Raw genomic sequence first — 17,739 nt, forward strand, 5'->3', positions numbered from 1 at the left:
GTGCTCACAGGCTAATGGATATTTTAATCACGCTTAAGATAAGAGTGATTTCTCAGGTGTAATGTGGATGGGTCTCTCAGCAACCTGTGGATGGCTGTGGGTTAATTTCCCCTGGGCTCTGTCCGGTTTCCTTTCACCATAATGCTGGCCACCGTCGTATAAGTGAAATATTTTCGAGTCAGGCGTAAAACATCAATCAATTAAATAAAATAAACAAATAAATAAATCTCTCAGGTTAAGCTTCACGGATTGAGTTTTTATGTTGACCGGATTTTTTTAGTGTGACTACGTGATTTATTGGGTTTCTGTACATATATGTCTCACAGCTAGTGTGGGTGAGGTTTTCTCATATCCTGTATAACATCTTTCTTGTACCGACTGTAAATGTCAGTCAACTCATACCCTGTATTTCAACTTTCTATGATATCGAACATTTTACCGAGGTGAAAACTGGGCCTTGGTAGAATATGCCCATAAAATGTAGTTGACAACTGAGTGAGATTGTCGTAGAAAACATATTGTGGAATCCCTGAGTATCTTAATTATTTACATGTAAAGTGGATAAAATGCGTACTATCTACAAGACGTGTCAACGAAAAAACTTCTTTATACACAGCAAGTTAATTCCTCCATCGATTGACTCTAAAAATGAAAGAATTGTACTTTTTATATAATTTTACTATAATGTCGATGTATACGATCAGATAAAATACTAGTACATCTTTGTTTTTTGTTATGTAAAAGCTATTCCTAGTTATCAAGTTGGCCATGTATGGTGTCATTCAAGAAAGGACACCTTACTGAATTGTCTCCCCTGCGACTGTACATCCTTATTGATTTTGACAAGTTATATTTCAGCTTGTTTGAAAGAAAATGACGGAACGTTCGCGAAATGAAAGTGTGCTGTGTTTTTACAAATTGAAATATGCCGTGCATCAGTACCACCAGGTTCTAGAGCTTCAGTAACAAGACATATAGGCTGAAATTCTTTCAGTTTGATGGACAGTGATGAAAACGCACATTTTGAAGCGGTCGTACATTCATCGGTCCACTATGTTGGACGTCATTATCATCCTACAGCACACTGTAAAAGCGTGCGTTTCGCATGTATACAGTTTAGCTGACTTCAAGGGGTCAATGCTTTGTTTGCCATAAAAACAAGAGCAAGTTGTTACTTGTGACAAAAAATGAAGTTTACACTACGTATTGTCTTTGTTTACCGATGTGAGGGTATCGGTATAATAAGCCAAAATCAATTCCGATAACAAGCCTAACGAGTGTCAAACAGTCTAACACTCTCAAACACTCAAATGGTTGGTTTAACAATTCAATAAATCAAAAGGAAATAATGATTTAAACTACAAATAGCAATGCACAGGATATATATATATATATATATATATTATATATATATATATATATATATATATATATATATTATATATATATATATATATAATAAATGTTATAAGAAATGGCGGCAGCTACTCGTATGTACAAATACTTCAGGACCTGAGTTACGCTACAGTCCTTAACTTGACTTTCCGTCCTTGTCCAATCGGCCCCTGGAATATTCCAATCCTGTTTGTGGACGTCCGTTCCTCTGTACTGACGCAGTTTGTTGATCTCCCCAACCTTAACACGGTGTGGAATCTTCCGACTCGTCTTACGAAGGGAGGTTGATACTCTTCTGGTATCGAGACCACAAAACCTCCAGCAAGCAGTTTAATATATATACACGACACAGTTCACAAACAGCAGAATGTCCGCCAACAATCACCCGTTAGTCCTGGTCCGACTAATCCAAATTACACCGCATTTCCCCTCCAAAGAACCAGCATTCCGTCAACAGCACCTTATAGCTTTCCAAATACCACTGTCGTATCACTATCTTATCACTCTCTATCACATAAGTTGCGTGGTTGTTTTGCTCTGGTTACATCTTTCCACAGGCTCTTCCTGGTGAAGTGGAATAACCGCTTTTATCAGAATTCCATTGAAAGCCGTCGATAGACGGAGTCACTTGTATTACGTCAGCCACATCTTCTTTAACTAAGCTTAAAGCCTGCATGTTTGGCTGTCTGATAACGAGGTTCGATGTGTCCTGGGTTTGGTTTCCTCTGATAGTATCCTTATCCGCGATTATAGAAATCATAAATTAATGCAAAGGTGTGAAAAGAATATTCATCCTCCACGGCTTTGAGATATTTTGAAAATATATTTAGGATGGGCCTGGGTAGTTCGATGGCTTGAAGAGAGTGGCAGCAGTTATATAGTAAATGTTGACAACGCCAAATGGGATGGGATTACCCAAAATGCCCTACCCCATGCAAGTATCACAAGCAAAACATTCTTTTTTTTAAAATCCTACCCCAAACGTTTAGTAAATGTTAACAATGCCAAGTGCGATTATATCTGAAATCGTTTCTCCAAAAAGTGACTCAAGAAAAATAGCGATTTGAAACCATACCCCTAAACAGACAGTTTAAATGCCCCAAAAAGGAATTTGCTAAATTTGAGCAAGAAACATGCTTTGTGTAAAATACCGTACTTGAGGATAGTTTTCTCATTGAAAGGACATGACATATATACCTTATCTTGGGATATAGATATAGATGACAATGAAAACTTACAATTCTTTTACATTGATTTGCCAGTTGGGTGAATGACATCACAGGGATTGGCAGTTGAGAAATTGTTGTTGCTTTGGAAGCATTTTTTGGCATCAGAGTTTATGTGAATATTCCATTTGTAATCTCTCCATTTGTAAAGAATAAATGGGTTATTATGGTCCATTGTGCTGCATTTAATTTATACACCAAATTGGTCAAAAGTGTAGACCCAGGCACTCGTGACACTTCACACTAAACTTTTACTATGTCACCAAAAACAGTCGAAGGTGTACTAAGAATGTCAATCAATATATAAACTGGATTACTGTGGCGAATTTCTGGTGATTAGTGTTTGTCTCCCTTTGGCATAAGTGCAGTAGAAATACCTCTGATTAAAATGGTCGATGCAGATGCTAGACGTCATAATGACTATTGTTGGAAAATAATTGCAGATCCACCTTGAGCACTGTGGCTGCAAACCTGCTCACTATCCGTCCACACGGACGAGATAAATCGAACAAACATGCCGAGAGAGGGTTGCAAATATTACATATAGCCTCTTCAAATGGTCGATGCAGGTGCCAGACGTCAGAATGATTATTGCTGGAATATGCAGATCCATTGCTGATGGATTCAGATCTTGTTTGTGGTAGAGGCAGAAGCCAGAACGTTCATCGAGGGACTGCCTGGAATACTGTGACTGCAAAACCTGTTCACCATAAAACATCCGTCTCAGAGACGAGATTACTCCGACAGACAAGTCACACAGGCTTCATTCCAGGGGATAAACAATTTCCACCAGCAGGCCAGTAGTCAGAACATTCGAGCAAATGTTCAAAGTACTACGGCAATCTTAGTGATAATTACATGTAGACTAATTCTTTTACTTGTGCAGCACTATCCAAAATATATGTTCACCATAGGGTGACATTGGATAAACTGACGTCACTGAAAACATACTTGCTTTACACGTGACCACTTTCTAACCTATCACAACCGTGTTAACTCCTTTGTTCAGCGTGTTCAAGTTAATTTTAATCACAACTTGTATGGGTCACGTAGTGTTTTTTACTGAACTAAACATGTGGAAATTTATCCGTGCAACCTAGTGTTTAGTTTGATTTGGGGACAAAATTAGGGATTTTCACGAAGTTCAGGGAGATAAAACATCATGTATCATGTTCCTTTGAAACATGATATTAAATCATAGCGCAGAATGAAACTTTGCTTTCCACGTGACGACAACGGAATTAGGAGGGTTATGTGCAGTGTGAGAAGGTCACATAAATAGGCTATAAGATGACAGGTTATAATTACAATATGCATTATCTCACGAATGTTAACATAACTGTCAATTTTAACAGCATCGCGAAAGGATATCTTCAGTAGTCCAAAAGAGTACTGATCCTTTGTTAACCCTTAAGTTTTTTGCACATTCGTGCACACAACTACATGACCATTTTCGCTCACAATCACAATGTGTTATTGTTTAATTTGCACTGCGTAGTTTACAAATTTTCCCTTCCGTTTCCAAATTGTTTTCTGCAGCAAAATTGTTCAGTTATTGGCTGCAGTACAAAAAAATGTATAAGCTATATATTATTTAAAGAGGCTCTGTGCATAAGATGAAATTCTGCCACGGTGAACCTAGGTACAATAGCAAGGAAATAGCAAGGAAATTGGCTTTGTTGAAACAGCACCTTTTCAATTTTTTTCCTTGTTAGCTTTGTTTCTTAGCTAAACAGGTTTAGCTAAAGTGAACATTCCTCGTTGTTCTTGTGTATATATTGATTGTTGTGTGAAAAGTTCCCACGTATTTCTTGATGATGGATGTCGATAGAGAGATTTATCCAAATGAAACCTTTCACTTTCTTTGGAATTACAGTTATGATCTGTTACATGAAAATAAGCAGTGGCCACAACAGTACATACGCTATGCTGATTCTGTGTGCTATTGTTTTTAAACTAGTATAAGAATCCTAATCGAAAAATCACCAACAATGAATACACAGGGAAGTGTGCTGTCCATAATTAAGGTATGTGTCTAACTCTGGGCTGTTTATATAGCATTTTCACGCACCAAGTCATTTAGGTCTACATTTCTAAAAGATTAATCTTCCAGAAAAAAAATCTTGTCTAAAAGCTGTAATTTTCATCATTCATGTTAAAATCTTATTCAAGGGCTATTTCACCTGGGTTAAATTTGGTTTGTTTTCACCTCTAGTACTCTGGCACACTCTTGAATCACGTGATTAATGATTGGCTCAGAGCAGGTATGACATCTCTTCAAAAGTATGAATACCAAAAGGCAAAAAAGCGCGATTAAAATTATCATCTTCAACTGGAGGCACAGATTTGCAAAAGGTACTCCTAGTTGTTTAAGTGCTTTGTTATGCTTATGTTTATGGTTATGTTGATGTTTATCCTGATAGTTATGTTTAAATTGTTGACGTTTGTTATGATCATACTTAGCGTTAAAATTGCACACGTAAGTTTAGGGAAACCATATGTCAACAGAGTATCTCATCTTGTATCTCCGATGGTGCATATGAATATAGGCCGAAACTAGCGAATGAGGAAGATCTGGCCTGGTGAAGATTACTCCTTAATAAATGGTTTATTGATGATCTGCTAGCCTAAAACATTCCATATATTGCAAAGGCTGTGGCAGATATTTATACACCTTGGCAGGATTAACATCTTATCTGGATCTATATTCGTACAAAGACCAAGGCGCTTTCCTTTCTCACAGACTTTACGACAAGACGGATAGTTTTAATGTGGATATTGTAAATTTTCCTCACCGAGACAGCAATATACCAAAGGGTCCTGCATATGGCGTGTACACCTTGTAGCATTTGATAGATCTTGTGTGTTGTGTGACAATTTCAACCGTCACACGTTATTCCTGGAAAACTAGTATGTCAAGGTTATTCCATCAAACACCTTCACTTCAAGTTTCTTCAGTATAACAATGAGTATAATTCTCTTTAAGCCTCAAGTGGTTGATATTTGTGCTGTGTCAAAAACGGCCTCCACGTGTGTTTGCCCGAAATATTGACAATATGTATTTATTTGATTGGTACCTTGAGTCGCATTTACAAATTAAAACGTCAGTCTCGAGAGTTTGTCCTCACATATATATACATGTGTGTACAGAAGTTGTTAGGTTAATCGGTGGAGGGAACCGGGCAACGCTGGACATCTCACAAACATCCTGAGAAGCATAAGCAGCCAAAACTGGATTTGCACACAGCCAAAACTGGATTGGCCATCTTATTGCCAAGGGCCAGGTAGTTACATCGTCATTGCTTTGCTCATATGAGCCAGGAAGGGCCCCAACATTGACTTTTGTCTTGCACTAAGAGAAAGGCTCATGTAAAACGTTTCCTTCTTGCGAATTGGACGAGTTTGTTAAGACTCGTTAGGATTAGCTTGAGATATTGAGCTCACAACGTTTGACTTCCCCCTATTGCGGTGTCCTGTGGCTATGTTGAAAATGTGAGCAATACACTACTACTACAGTAACACGATGAGCCAACAACAAGCTTTTTTGTACAAACAGCTTTATTTCATGGAAGGGTGCGTGGTAGTCTGACAAGCAGTTGTGGCGGGAGACAGTGTGTAGGCCAAGGCGTCACTTCTTGAACGAAAGTTAAAGTAGAAAAGGTTTAATATTAGGAGGTTTTCCAAAACACAAGTCAGCCTGTCATTCAGCTTTATACAGCACGTCTCTGAACATGCCACAGTCAGGATACAGCACCAAAATATATCTTGCTTACACCACTAACAAATACAGCAGGAGCACCAATGCTTAGCACTGCTTCTCAACATAATGAAATGAGCTACAAATGAGTTGCCAATTCCAATAAGAGCCCTTCAAAAGCTTTTTCTTTACTAGTATTTTCACACGGAGGAGGCACAGAGTGGGTGTGGTTGACGGTATCATAGCATCACACATGGAAAGAGAATATTCCCCTGGGTCACATGTAAAGTAGTGAAGAGAGTGAGAATGGCGCCTAGGTCATCCTCAAGCTAAAATGCCCATGCCCGTCGACAAGAGTGATATATGTATTAAATAAATTCTTCATTTACAAAGATATATATTGTCGGAAAAGAAAAGGGAAAACTTTTTTCAATTCTTTATATATTTTGCATTCACTAATATGATGATCCTACACACAATTCATAACTCATAAATTAAAATATGATCATTAGATCTAATAAATTATAGGCTGCTATAAAGGACTTAATAATATGAACAAGGCACAAGTTAAACATTCCTTCTAACCAAGATGACAAATATACACACTCCAGATTCACCACTCCACACTCTCTGGTATTACACCCCTCTGACAAGTAGCAGAGTGTAAAAGTAGCCAAATAGAATAAATATAAATAACAATACTTACAGAACAATAAAAAATATGACCATAGTATCACATAATCTCAAAATGGACACAGTTACCAGTAACACGAGCACTGGCCCTTCAAACAGTTTTGTACGTCAGCCTATTTACATGCTGGACCTCTGGCACACGTGGACTGTTTGCACAGTACAGAGTAAAGGAAAGCGTTCAAAGGGCTCCACTTGCACGGCAATGATCATATGCTGTCAGTACTTCCTTCTGGCTTTAAGTGATTTGCTACAAATGAAAAGAAAAGATCGCCATAAATACAAGACATCCTAGTAGTGACATCGCCAAGATAACAGTACAGTTAGAAAGTACGCATTCCTCTTATTAATATACAAAAATTATACAGCCGGTTATCTAAACCCAGAGCGAATCTAACCGTTTAACAGGTAAAGACTTCAAATTACCGGTCCCAGTAGATTTGCTGATAAATGCATGTGATTTGTGACACACAAGATGTTTCACTTCTGTACATCCTTTCAGTCAGGTTTGAATGAAACTGCCAAAGGGTAAATTACATGTAGTATCTCCAGGGTTTGTCCAGAAATTCCTTCTATTTTAGGGAAACAATAGAAGTCTTTGCTCAACTACCATTCCTACCTTTATATAGCCATTCCAACACTGAGGGTGAACATCCAGCTGGAGGAGCCCTTATCACTGGTGGCTTTGACACTGTAGATGCCCGCATCAGTGGACAAAGCTGAAGGTATTTCCAGGATGAATGAGTTGCCGTCCTGGCTCAGTTTGATACGGTCACTCTCCTCCAGGTCCTGACCATCCTTACTCCACTTCACTGAAAACATGCGACAATTAAGTGAAGAATTTAAGCATTTAACAATAACTTAAGAATTCAATTATTTATATAATAATACTCCACTTCATTGAAAATAATTAAGTTATTTTTAAAGAATTAAGGAATTATTTTATTTATTTGATTGGTGTTTTATGCCGTACTCAAGAATATTTCACTTCTACGATGGCGACCAGCATTATGGTGGGAGGAAACCGGGCATAGCCTGGGGGGAACCCACAACCATCCGCAGGCTGCTGGCAGACCTTCCCACATACGGCCGGAGAAGGATTAAGGAATTAAATCATTTATATGATAACAAAGACTTTATGGTACCATGGAAGAGTTTAACCAGAGTTTGACCAGAGATTAAAAAGTAACCAAATTCTGATGGTCGCATCTCTGTAGATGAAGAACTAGTCTGCCAGATTTCTGGAGGCAGATAAGCTTACCACCACACAGACATGGGTGATTTGCTGGAGTACTTGCCCCATGGCTTAAATCCATCACACATACAACCAAACAGCAACACACAGTAAATCAGCTTACATTTTGCCCATAAAAAGTGCATTTTAGAATCAAACAAGTATCATTTGTACTGACAGTGTTGAAACTTACATATTTTCCAGTAGAACATCATCCTACCTCATATCGTACATTAGATATACTGTATAGGCTTTTCTAAATAAATTTCTGTATGAATGTGTGTATTCATGAAGGAATCAAAGAAGATTGGTATTGTAACTAATTGATAACCCTCAGAAAAATAAAGTATTATTGTTATTATTATCACTACCTTCCAAAGAAAGCTCAAAGTAGCTTTCTTTGAACAACATAATAGAACTCTTGAAATCAGGCAAAATATGTAACTCAATCCTGGATGAAATTTTAGGACCTTTACATATGTCATCAACAATTAATCTCTGCTAATAACTACTGCAGACCCATCTCCCACTGTTAACATATTTACTGACTTGGCTACCCTACCTTGAATATACATAAATATATGAACTGTAGACCAACCTTGAACAGGTGAATCCCCTTCAAAACTGCAGTTGAACTTGGCCTGTGCTCCTTCCTCAATACTGGTGGACTGAGGAAACTTCACGAAGACTGGTCCTTCCATGTCAGGCTCGTCCGGCACTGTTAACACAAAGTCCAATGGTCAGCCAGGATCACAGTGTCTGCGGTGGAGCTAGCAAAACTTTCTCTTCATTATTTATAGCTAGAATTAAAATATTTGTCCATCTTAATCCCAGTTAATAGCAAACATAGTTTTTTTTTTTTTTTGCTTTTTTTCCCCAAATCATGCAAGTTTCACACAATCATGCACCACAGTTCATAAAGCTCCTGGGTCTTCATATTGGGATGTTTTTTTCTAGGGAGGGGAGAAAATTCTGTTGAGCAATAAATATTCAAAACGTAACAAGAACATTTTAATTATTAAAGTGGTCAGTAAATGGAACCACTCCCATCACTTTGAGGACATTTTCACTAGCAGATTTCTGCCCAGTAATTGCCCTCAATAACACAGTGTGCTGTTGGCCACAGGGAAAGGCACGCATGCCGTGAAAAAATGATGTTACATCAAGACGTCAAGTCAACAATGGTTTTGGTCATTATATAACAAGTAGTATTGTTCACAGCACCCAAATCACTCAGATACAGGAATGTTGACAGCATGCCCATGGTGATGTAGAGTTACATGTACATGTATGGGATCTCTCTCCATATATCATGTGACTTTACATGCGCATAATTTCAGTGGCGCCCAGTATCGTGGGTATTATGTCACCATGATAGTTACCTGAACGTAGCGCTATATGCAATTTTGTGAAACAAGGCCCTGTGTTTTGCATATACATTTAAGGTAGCAAAGGACTAAAGTAAATAAATTTCAAACCCCAAATGTTAATTTATAATTTTTTGCTGTATAATACGTAAGAATATGATACAGCTGGATGAAGCAGCGCATGAAGTCAGTATGAGATTCATGGATTAACAGATTTATGGATACATTGTGATTGCTAGGCCTATGCATATATCCATGGTGTACATGTATAGTGCTGTATGCATACAGCAAATCGGGAGCGATCAGGAAGGGAGGTGGCACTGGGTGTACTATAGCCTACTCACCGCCCTCCACTTTACAGGCTGGAAAACAATGTGGGGTTTTATATTATGATGTTAGTTACAACACTTTAAGTACATCTGCACCAACCACAACAGCATATAAATATGTGTTTATAGATTGTAGGTTATAAATGTGATGTTGTCACTGGTGCACAATAACATACAATCTTTTTAATAAAATACAAAAACACACAAAAAAGATTAAAAACAAAAAGATAACGAGTCAGTTAAATATTCACCCAAAACCTAAGTTTGGGGAGTAGTACATTGATTTACATATACATAACTATGATTAATAAGGTCAGATCCCAAATGGCTCCATGTCATAAATTTTGTATGAAAATTACATATTGCTCCTGAAAGTTCATGTTTGTCAGAGAACTAACATCTGATGAGAGTAGACCTCCTGATATACATTTGTTGGCTGTTGAAGTGGACCATGGTTAAATGGCTGGCTTTGTGTAATTTGATCTATGAGGGGTACATTTTGAAACAAAGGTCCCTTATTGACACCCTTTAATGAAGCTTAAATCTTTATGCATACAATTATTATGAAAATTACACTAAAAGTGATTTCCACTGAAAAACGTGCTTTAGTGGTTGAAAAGGCTGAAGTCTCTTGTGAAGCAGCCACCAAATTGACAAGGAGAGCATTTGTCAGGTATCCGGTGAGATGTTTCCTCCACCCCTGAACCTGACCACTGTTGTACAAATATTTTTTATTTAATTATTTGATTGGATTTAACACTGAATGAACATTAGAATCAGACAACATTAAAAGAAAGGTTTTTAAGTGCACCCTCAGAAGTTAAAAAAACACGAAACAAATATAAACAACACAGAAAATCATCCAAAAATTTTCTAAATAACATATGATGATATGTATTAAGCCTGAAAGTCTTTATGTTAATAACACACACACAGAGTATATATATATATATATATATATATATATATATATATAGGGACATTAGGTAAAACATAGTATACACACACACAGCCATTTAAACACATAGTCTGTTCTTGTACATCAAACATTTTTGAGCAGAGGAAGGCTGAAAATATACATGACTGACCTATGACTTTGACTGTGCAGGAGCTGGTGGCGTCCCCAGCAGCATTAGAGGCCTCACACGTATAAAGTCCCGTGTCCTCAGGGAAAATCTCAGCAATCAAAAGACGATATGTGCCGTTGTCATTCTCATAGGCAAAGTCTTCACTGTTAGGGATTTCCTTTCCATTGTGAAGCCAGACAACATCAGGCCTTGGGGATCCTGAAGATGAAATCACCCAAAAACAAAATGTGAAACATACTTACTGTAAACAAACATTTATAGAGTTCTTCTGAAAAGGTTAAATTTTTCTTATTCATAACACTACTTTTATCACTACAAAGGGTTATAACAGTGTGAGATGTGCTCCCAGTGAATGTTCCAGGGAATCTCTCAAAATAAAGGCTGAAGAATTCACTGGTTGACGTTATGAGCAGCCATCTAATTGAACACATCTCTATGGAAAGACACGTGTGAGAATTATAAGCCTCTTCAAGAAATATGTACACTGTCACCATGACACATTCATCTGGGATTTGTGAAAAATGCTTTTCAAAGACTTAAAAGGCCCTAACATCCTCATGTTTTCAAGCAAGTCCTTGGACCTTTCAGTTTAAGTATGATGAACTCATTGGTGCATTACAAACATACTGCCTTAGGATAATCAACAATGATAATCATCAAAAACTTCAAAGGAATTGAAATCTTTTAACAAGATTCCGGCACATGTACTTTAAAAGATTTCCAGGAGCAATGTGAAACGTGATTTATGACACAATTAATACCCAGAGTAGACCTCACCTGTGACGTCACACTTCAAGACTACTTTGTCCCCATCCTGAACAATCTGTCCCTGAGGATGAGTCTTAAACCTGGGAGCCTGCTGAGCACCACTCTCTCCTCTACTGCTTTCTACAGCCTCTGTCTTCACAGGGGCAGGTTTGGCTGTAACAAAGTCCAATAAGCAGTTGTTAAGTGCACTTTTAAATGCATATAAAAAATAATCAAATAAAACTTTTGCTGTTGGAACTCACATTTTTCCAGTAGGTTATCATCTTACTTTTCCAACCAAACCAGGACACACCTTTACTCGATGAACAGAGCTCTCAGAAAGGCAAAATTACTAGGGGGAGAGAACTAGGCGACAGTGGAAGCTGACTGCACTCACGCTTGATCTGTACTGATGTCTTCGTTGTTGCCACACCCTCCAAGTTTGTGGCCTTGCAGGTGTAGTCTCCTTCGTCATCCAGGATAGTCTCTGCAATCACCAGGGTACATGTTCCTGCACTGTACCGTACCTTCACCATGTCATCAGGCTTCACCAGCTGTCAACAATATTTGTATTCAGTTTCACATGGGGTATGAATGGACATTTTATGCAGTATTAAACCTATTACTTCATCAAATTTAAATAAAGTAACCTGAAGCTAAATGGTACTTTATGGTCTCATGTTTCACTTATTAACTACATATAGGTACTTTAAGTAAGGTTTTCTGTACACAAGAGAAACAAGCCAACAACAAACCATTTTTGTTTCACCCAAAAGCATTAGTTACTTATGAAGTTGTCCTGTTTTCATCCTGGATACAACATACATCTAATATACATAATCAAATTATCAATTTGTGGGTGTGTGGTATTTCCTGGTATTGTTGACTTTTTTATGGTTTGGTTTGATTTCTTAGAAAAAAACAATTTCATTTTTTACAGGGGGCCTTAGATCTAATAGTACTGATGAAAAGTGAAAACATACAGAATTGCTAGGTTTTCAAATGAGTATAATCATGAGACGTTTAAATTAAAATGAACAAGAATCACTACTTGAGAAGTACACATGTAAAATTGCCCAATGAAACAGTCAAACTTACCACACCATTCCAGTACCACTCTACATCTGGTTCTGGTTTGCCCTCCAACTGACAGGTCAGTGTTAGCCTTTCTCCTTCATTCACAAACTGAGGGGAGAGGTTCTGGGTGAAGCTTGGGGCAGATCTGTCCTCTTTCTCTGTAGAAATAATACACACCCCAGTTATTATTGTCTGAGCTTTAATGTTGAGAGTTACTGATCTGTAGTGTGCAATTCTCTCACCTCTACTAATGAATACACTGACTGCAAAACAACAACATACACTTAAAAATATGCCATCATTTTTTTTTATACAAGTACATACATATTCAGTAGTAAAATTACACAGATCTATGAGCCAGCCATTTTACCATAGTCATTTACACACACTGCAAGTGTTATTTAAGTAAGTTTAATCTCATATAAAAATAGTTCCTGATTCTTCATTCACTTCCCTTTCCAGTAGATACCTGTGATCTAAATTTCAAAAAACGTAACTGGAAATGTTCGTAATAAAGTAAACATTCCTGATCATACATGTATGTCTGAAACTATTATAGATAGGGCCTACATTTTCTACATAGGTTTCTGAACAGTAATATTGGTCAGACAGTTTTCTGGAAGACTAACTACAAGTGGAACACTGCAAGCAATATGCACTTTTTCTCAATTATATCTGTCAATGTCACCCATTACAAGTATCTGCAGATTAAAAGTATGACATGGTGTATGTTAACATGTGAGCACTTACGTCTTCTGTTATTTTCTACTGCTAGACACAGATTCTTCAAAAGTATTCCTCTGTCCTCTTGGAGTGCCGGACTGACATGCCATCATCCGTCTCAAACTCATCCATCATTGCACCAGACTTTGTACGACGTACACTTCTGGACACACCAGTTGTTAGAAGAGAGTCTTTCTCTTGTGACAAACCCTTAGGTTTTTTCTGGAAACGTTCTGTCATGAAAATAGGTTTTTGAAAATATAGAAACAACAGCACATGTGATCAGATGGGTAGATACCTCATCAGAGAGCTAAACATGTGAAATACATATTACTTATGCCTCACATGCATGTTTTCATTGTAATCATAGTCGACTCGTGTAATGTTTTGTTTTAGATAATGTGTCCTTTTCAATGTTTGCTCCATTCAAGAATTATAGCAAACATTTCATTCATATCCATACAATGCTGTTGTAAATTTCAATTGTAACTGTTTGAATTGTAGCCAGCAGCAGAGCGACAAACTGCTGTCAAAAGCCTCCATACATATTTAAATACATACAGCTTCAGAATTCCATTAAAACTTAATTGTATTATACATATTTTATTGTTTTAAAGTCCGTTGTAGAAGCTCTTTCTGACTCTGACATTGCCTAACACATGTAGATGATACGGGAATAATCTCAATATTAGTAAAATACATGTTCATGTATTATATATAAGAATGAAAAGATATGATGTGTCTTTTGCAAGTCCAGACCACAGAAACACAATCACTGTATTAACACATATAACAGATACAGGCAAAGGTGATGTGTACATGAGCATGTCAACAATATAACATTAAAATATATAAAGCACTAACAATTTTAGGAGTATGTGTGACACTTTCTGTATCAGACACACTGAGCCATGCAAATAAAACATTGATAATATATCAGCATGTGAACTTGTCAAAACATCCCAAACTTTTAATTTCAGACATTTTCAAAAGATCTGTAGATTATGGAAGCAATAATGTATCCATGGTTTCCAACATTTAAAGCATTTCAACACATACATGTATGATATAGTTGCTGGACACATTGAATGCAGACCCATATATATATATATTGAAGCTGAGAATGGTTATTGAGCAATCAGTAACAATTCTCCGTCACAAGACGTGTATACAGTCACCACTTTCTTCATCTCACCTTTTGCCTTCTTCCCAAAATCTGCAAAATACACAGTCCTTGATGCACTAGTGGCATGCATGCACAGAGAAAAAAACTGTGAGGTATATGGTATGGGATGAAGGTTGCATGCTGGATATGTATAGGTACAGAGAGATTCTGCAAGAACAATGTACACAACCCTAGCAACACAAGTAGTGCAATCAATATCTTCTCAAATGTAACTTTTGCATTCCATGATTTTCCATTAATCATTTTTCAACATATGAACTATATATCTCATGGACACACTGAAGCTTATTTCACTGCTCTTGAAAAGAGGAGGGTTAAATAGTGCTTGCTTTTTCTAACAAACTAGATGCACATGTGTTAAAAATGCTGACCTCACAATTATTACTAAATAAAACAATGTCTAAACACTGGGAATGAGCTAACATCAGCCTGAAGGGAATCTGCAAGTTTCTGTATGAAATACTCCTTGCTACAACACACAGGAAGACAAAGTAGTGGAAGTCAAGCAGGGGATAATCTCATACTCCTACCTATTTATCAAATAACAGTCCTAAGTACTTTTGGGTGGGGATGAATAGTGACTACTGGGTAGATGGGTGTTGGAGACGAATGAGGTAAGAGTTAGTTCCTTACCTTCCACAACAACTCTGCAGCTGGTTTCCTCTTCTCCCAGCTCGTTGATGGCAATACACTTGTATGTGGCGGTGTCCTCCACCTCGGCATTGAGCACCTCCAGGGAACAGACTCCACTGGAGTAGATGATGTCATAGTGGTCATCACTTCTTAGCTCGCGCCCATTCTTATACCAGGTCACCTGCAGCACACCATATGCATTCAAAACACCTCCTCAGTTTATTTAACGACACTTGAAGGTCAAATAAGAACTTACTCACCTGTTTGTTCAATTAGGTATTTTTTGTGTCACTGTCAGAGAATTTTATAACACTGGACATATTATAGCACACCTCCAGGATATCCACCTTATACAAAGAAAAAAGGCTTTGCAGCATACGAACACATAACACTGGCGAAAAGGACAAAAAATCCTATCCATAACTCTTGTATCTGTCAGTTTGTCAGTCTTTAGTTATTTTCAGATATACCCTATTAAAGGTTAATGCAACAGTTCTTTCATAAAGGTTTGCACAGTTTATGTGACATGTAATAAAAACTATGAATTACACATTCAATCCAACTTCGAGAAACCTTACTTGCCCAAATAGACCTGTTGAATCATCAAGAACCCTTTCTCATTGAATTCTGCATATAAATATCACATGAAAGCACTCAAGCTGTCTTGATCCCTGGACAAATGCAGTTGTTCTATTTCTTGGATTCCCGGCTTTTCAAAAACCCTCAAAATAAACTAAAAAATTCCAGACTTGACCAAGAATTATGTTAACTGTATATGAGAACTTTCAAAAACGTATGCAAATACAGAGTATATAATATCTATTAAAAGTGATTCTAACCTTTGGATGTGGCCTGGCCTGTACACAGCAGAGCAGCTTGAAGCCCACACCTGCCTGGATGACGCGAGGTCTGAGGGAGAAGGAGAAATCTGGAGGCTCGTCTTGAGGTAACTCCACCTCAATCTCCTCCAAGGCTTTCTGCCGTGGACTGTAACAACAACAACAGCATCTTCTCAATTACATTAAACATCATTTTTAGAGTACTGCATTTCACCTGAAGTTTAGAATGAAGCCAGATGTGTCACTTTACAAAAGCTAAAGTATATTTAAGTTCTGTGCAGATAAACTCAGGCCTCATAAGTATCATTTTAAGGTCAAAGTTCATGTAAAATCCAGCATGTCCACTCACTAAGTTTATTTCTGAATGAATGACTTTCTGAAGGCACATTAAATTTCACATTAAATGGTTGTTCAAAGTCTCTTTGTTTAAATGAGAGAGAACAGACTTACGTTCCCATGGGAGTTGTATCTCTTGTAATGGATTCTTCTTCAACTCTGAAGGAAAAATCAAATCAAGTTCTTTTTATTCATCACATTAGCACTCATGTTAACACTGTCAGAAATGTGTTTATGAGTTAGGTTAATAACAAGAAAATTGGCCACTATTAGCACACTGATGACCATACTTGCGTTGTTATGTACATACCAACACTACAGATTCTAGTTTGCCAACCACAATCACATAGTTAGACCGTAGTACAGTTTCATAACCTTTTGCCCTTGTCTACTTTTTTAAACTGCAGTAGTGAGATCTTGAAAAATGAACAGAAACGAACATGATTTGGCGTTCCAAAATGGACCACATTTTGGTAACAACGGCCAGTTCCCATGGGAATTATATCAGCAGTGAGTTGCAGGCCGCATTCCTCTCACTTTAGGTATGTACATGTATGTTCAGTGCTTTTTTTTTCTTTTCATTCCCAGGCAAAAATGTTGACTGCATCCTTACTCTAAACATAAGCCTTTACATGTATGTCCAATCATTGTAAGGCATTGGGCCTAGAAATGATTCAATCTGATTTGATTTGATTGGTGTTTAACAAATTTTTCACTTACAAGACGGTGATGAGATTTATGGGTGTAGGAAACAAGACTGCCCAAAGTAAACCACCAACCTTTGCCAGGCACATTACTAGAATTGCTCTCTTTCACATATTTCCCATGACCATAAACATGTACATGTATGTATACAACCAGATTTCTGACCAAACCTACCTTCAACCTTGAGCAGAGCTACCTCCTCTCTCCTGCCGAAAGAGTTCTCTGCTCTTACTTTGTATTCACCCTTATCCTCCATTTTACAACGACTAATCTTCAGTTCAAATTCCCCTCCACGATAAATTTGCATATATTTGACACTCTGTGTGAGAAGGTCATCATCTTTGTACCTGTATTAACACACAAGATCATGAGTAAATTTTGCGTCTCCTGATAGTAGTAACTTTCTTTCTGTTTTTCATGTTTTTGCTATTTCTAATTACACATAAAGCCACCTGTCATACACCTGC

At 37.5% G+C, this 17,739-nt stretch overlaps 2 protein-coding genes across 3 annotated transcripts; both read right to left on the minus strand.

Moving 5' to 3' along the window:
* Positions 1-6,161: 6,161 nt before the first annotated feature.
* On the minus strand, positions 6,162-13,542 carry LOC135467476 (myosin light chain kinase, smooth muscle-like). Its single transcript, XM_064745249.1, has 8 exons — positions 13,539-13,542; positions 12,872-13,113; positions 12,171-12,327; positions 11,804-11,947; positions 11,027-11,224; positions 8,841-8,960; positions 7,628-7,820; positions 6,162-7,258 (listed from the first exon to the last, which is right to left on the minus strand). Exons 1-7 carry the CDS (start codon positions 13,540-13,542, stop codon positions 7,630-7,632), a joined length of 1,056 nt encoding a protein of 351 aa, XP_064601319.1. The 3' UTR covers positions 6,162-7,258; positions 7,628-7,629.
* A 64-nt stretch (positions 13,543-13,606) lies between these two features.
* Positions 13,607-17,541, minus strand: LOC135469140 (myosin-binding protein H-like). Of its 2 annotated transcripts, XM_064747677.1 has the most exons (6): positions 17,447-17,541; positions 16,682-16,726; positions 16,232-16,379; positions 15,393-15,573; positions 14,769-14,789; positions 13,607-13,806 (listed from the first exon to the last, which is right to left on the minus strand). In XM_064747677.1, the coding sequence occupies exons 2-6, from the start codon at positions 16,687-16,689 to the stop codon at positions 13,637-13,639; spliced, it is 528 nt and encodes a 175-aa protein (XP_064603747.1). In that variant the 5' UTR covers positions 16,690-16,726; positions 17,447-17,541; the 3' UTR covers positions 13,607-13,636. The 2 variants fall into 2 exon arrangements, with proteins under 2 accessions (XP_064603747.1, XP_064603748.1); XM_064747678.1 differs by lacking the exon at positions 14,769-14,789.
* Between the last annotated feature and the right edge of the window lie 198 nt (positions 17,542-17,739).

The sequence above is a fragment of the Liolophura sinensis genome, chromosome 6, assembly GCF_032854445.1.
Source record: "Liolophura sinensis isolate JHLJ2023 chromosome 6, CUHK_Ljap_v2, whole genome shotgun sequence".
NCBI lineage: Eukaryota > Metazoa > Mollusca > Polyplacophora > Chitonida > Chitonidae > Liolophura > Liolophura sinensis.

What these genes read in the sequence shown, in the direction of transcription:
- LOC135467476 (XM_064745249.1), bottom strand. An exon ending in AGTGGTACTGGAATGGTGTG is followed by an intron (nt 12,328 to 12,871) that starts GTAAGTTTGACT and finishes TATTGTTGACAG; the next exon opens with CTGGTGAAGCCTGATGACAT. An exon ending in AGGGGATTCACCTGTTCAAG is followed by an intron (nt 7,821 to 8,840) that starts GTTGGTCTACAG and finishes GCATGTTTTCAG; the next exon opens with TGAAGTGGAGTAAGGATGGT.
- LOC135469140 (XM_064747677.1), bottom strand. An exon ending in AGGCCAGGCCACATCCAAAG is followed by an intron (nt 15,574 to 16,231) that starts GTTAGAATCACT and finishes GGTGTGCTGCAG; the next exon opens with GTGACCTGGTATAAGAATGG. An exon ending in TTTTGGGAAGAAGGCAAAAG is followed by an intron (nt 13,807 to 14,768) that starts GTGAGATGAAGA and finishes TTTTCATGACAG; the next exon opens with AACGTTTCCAGAAAAAACCT.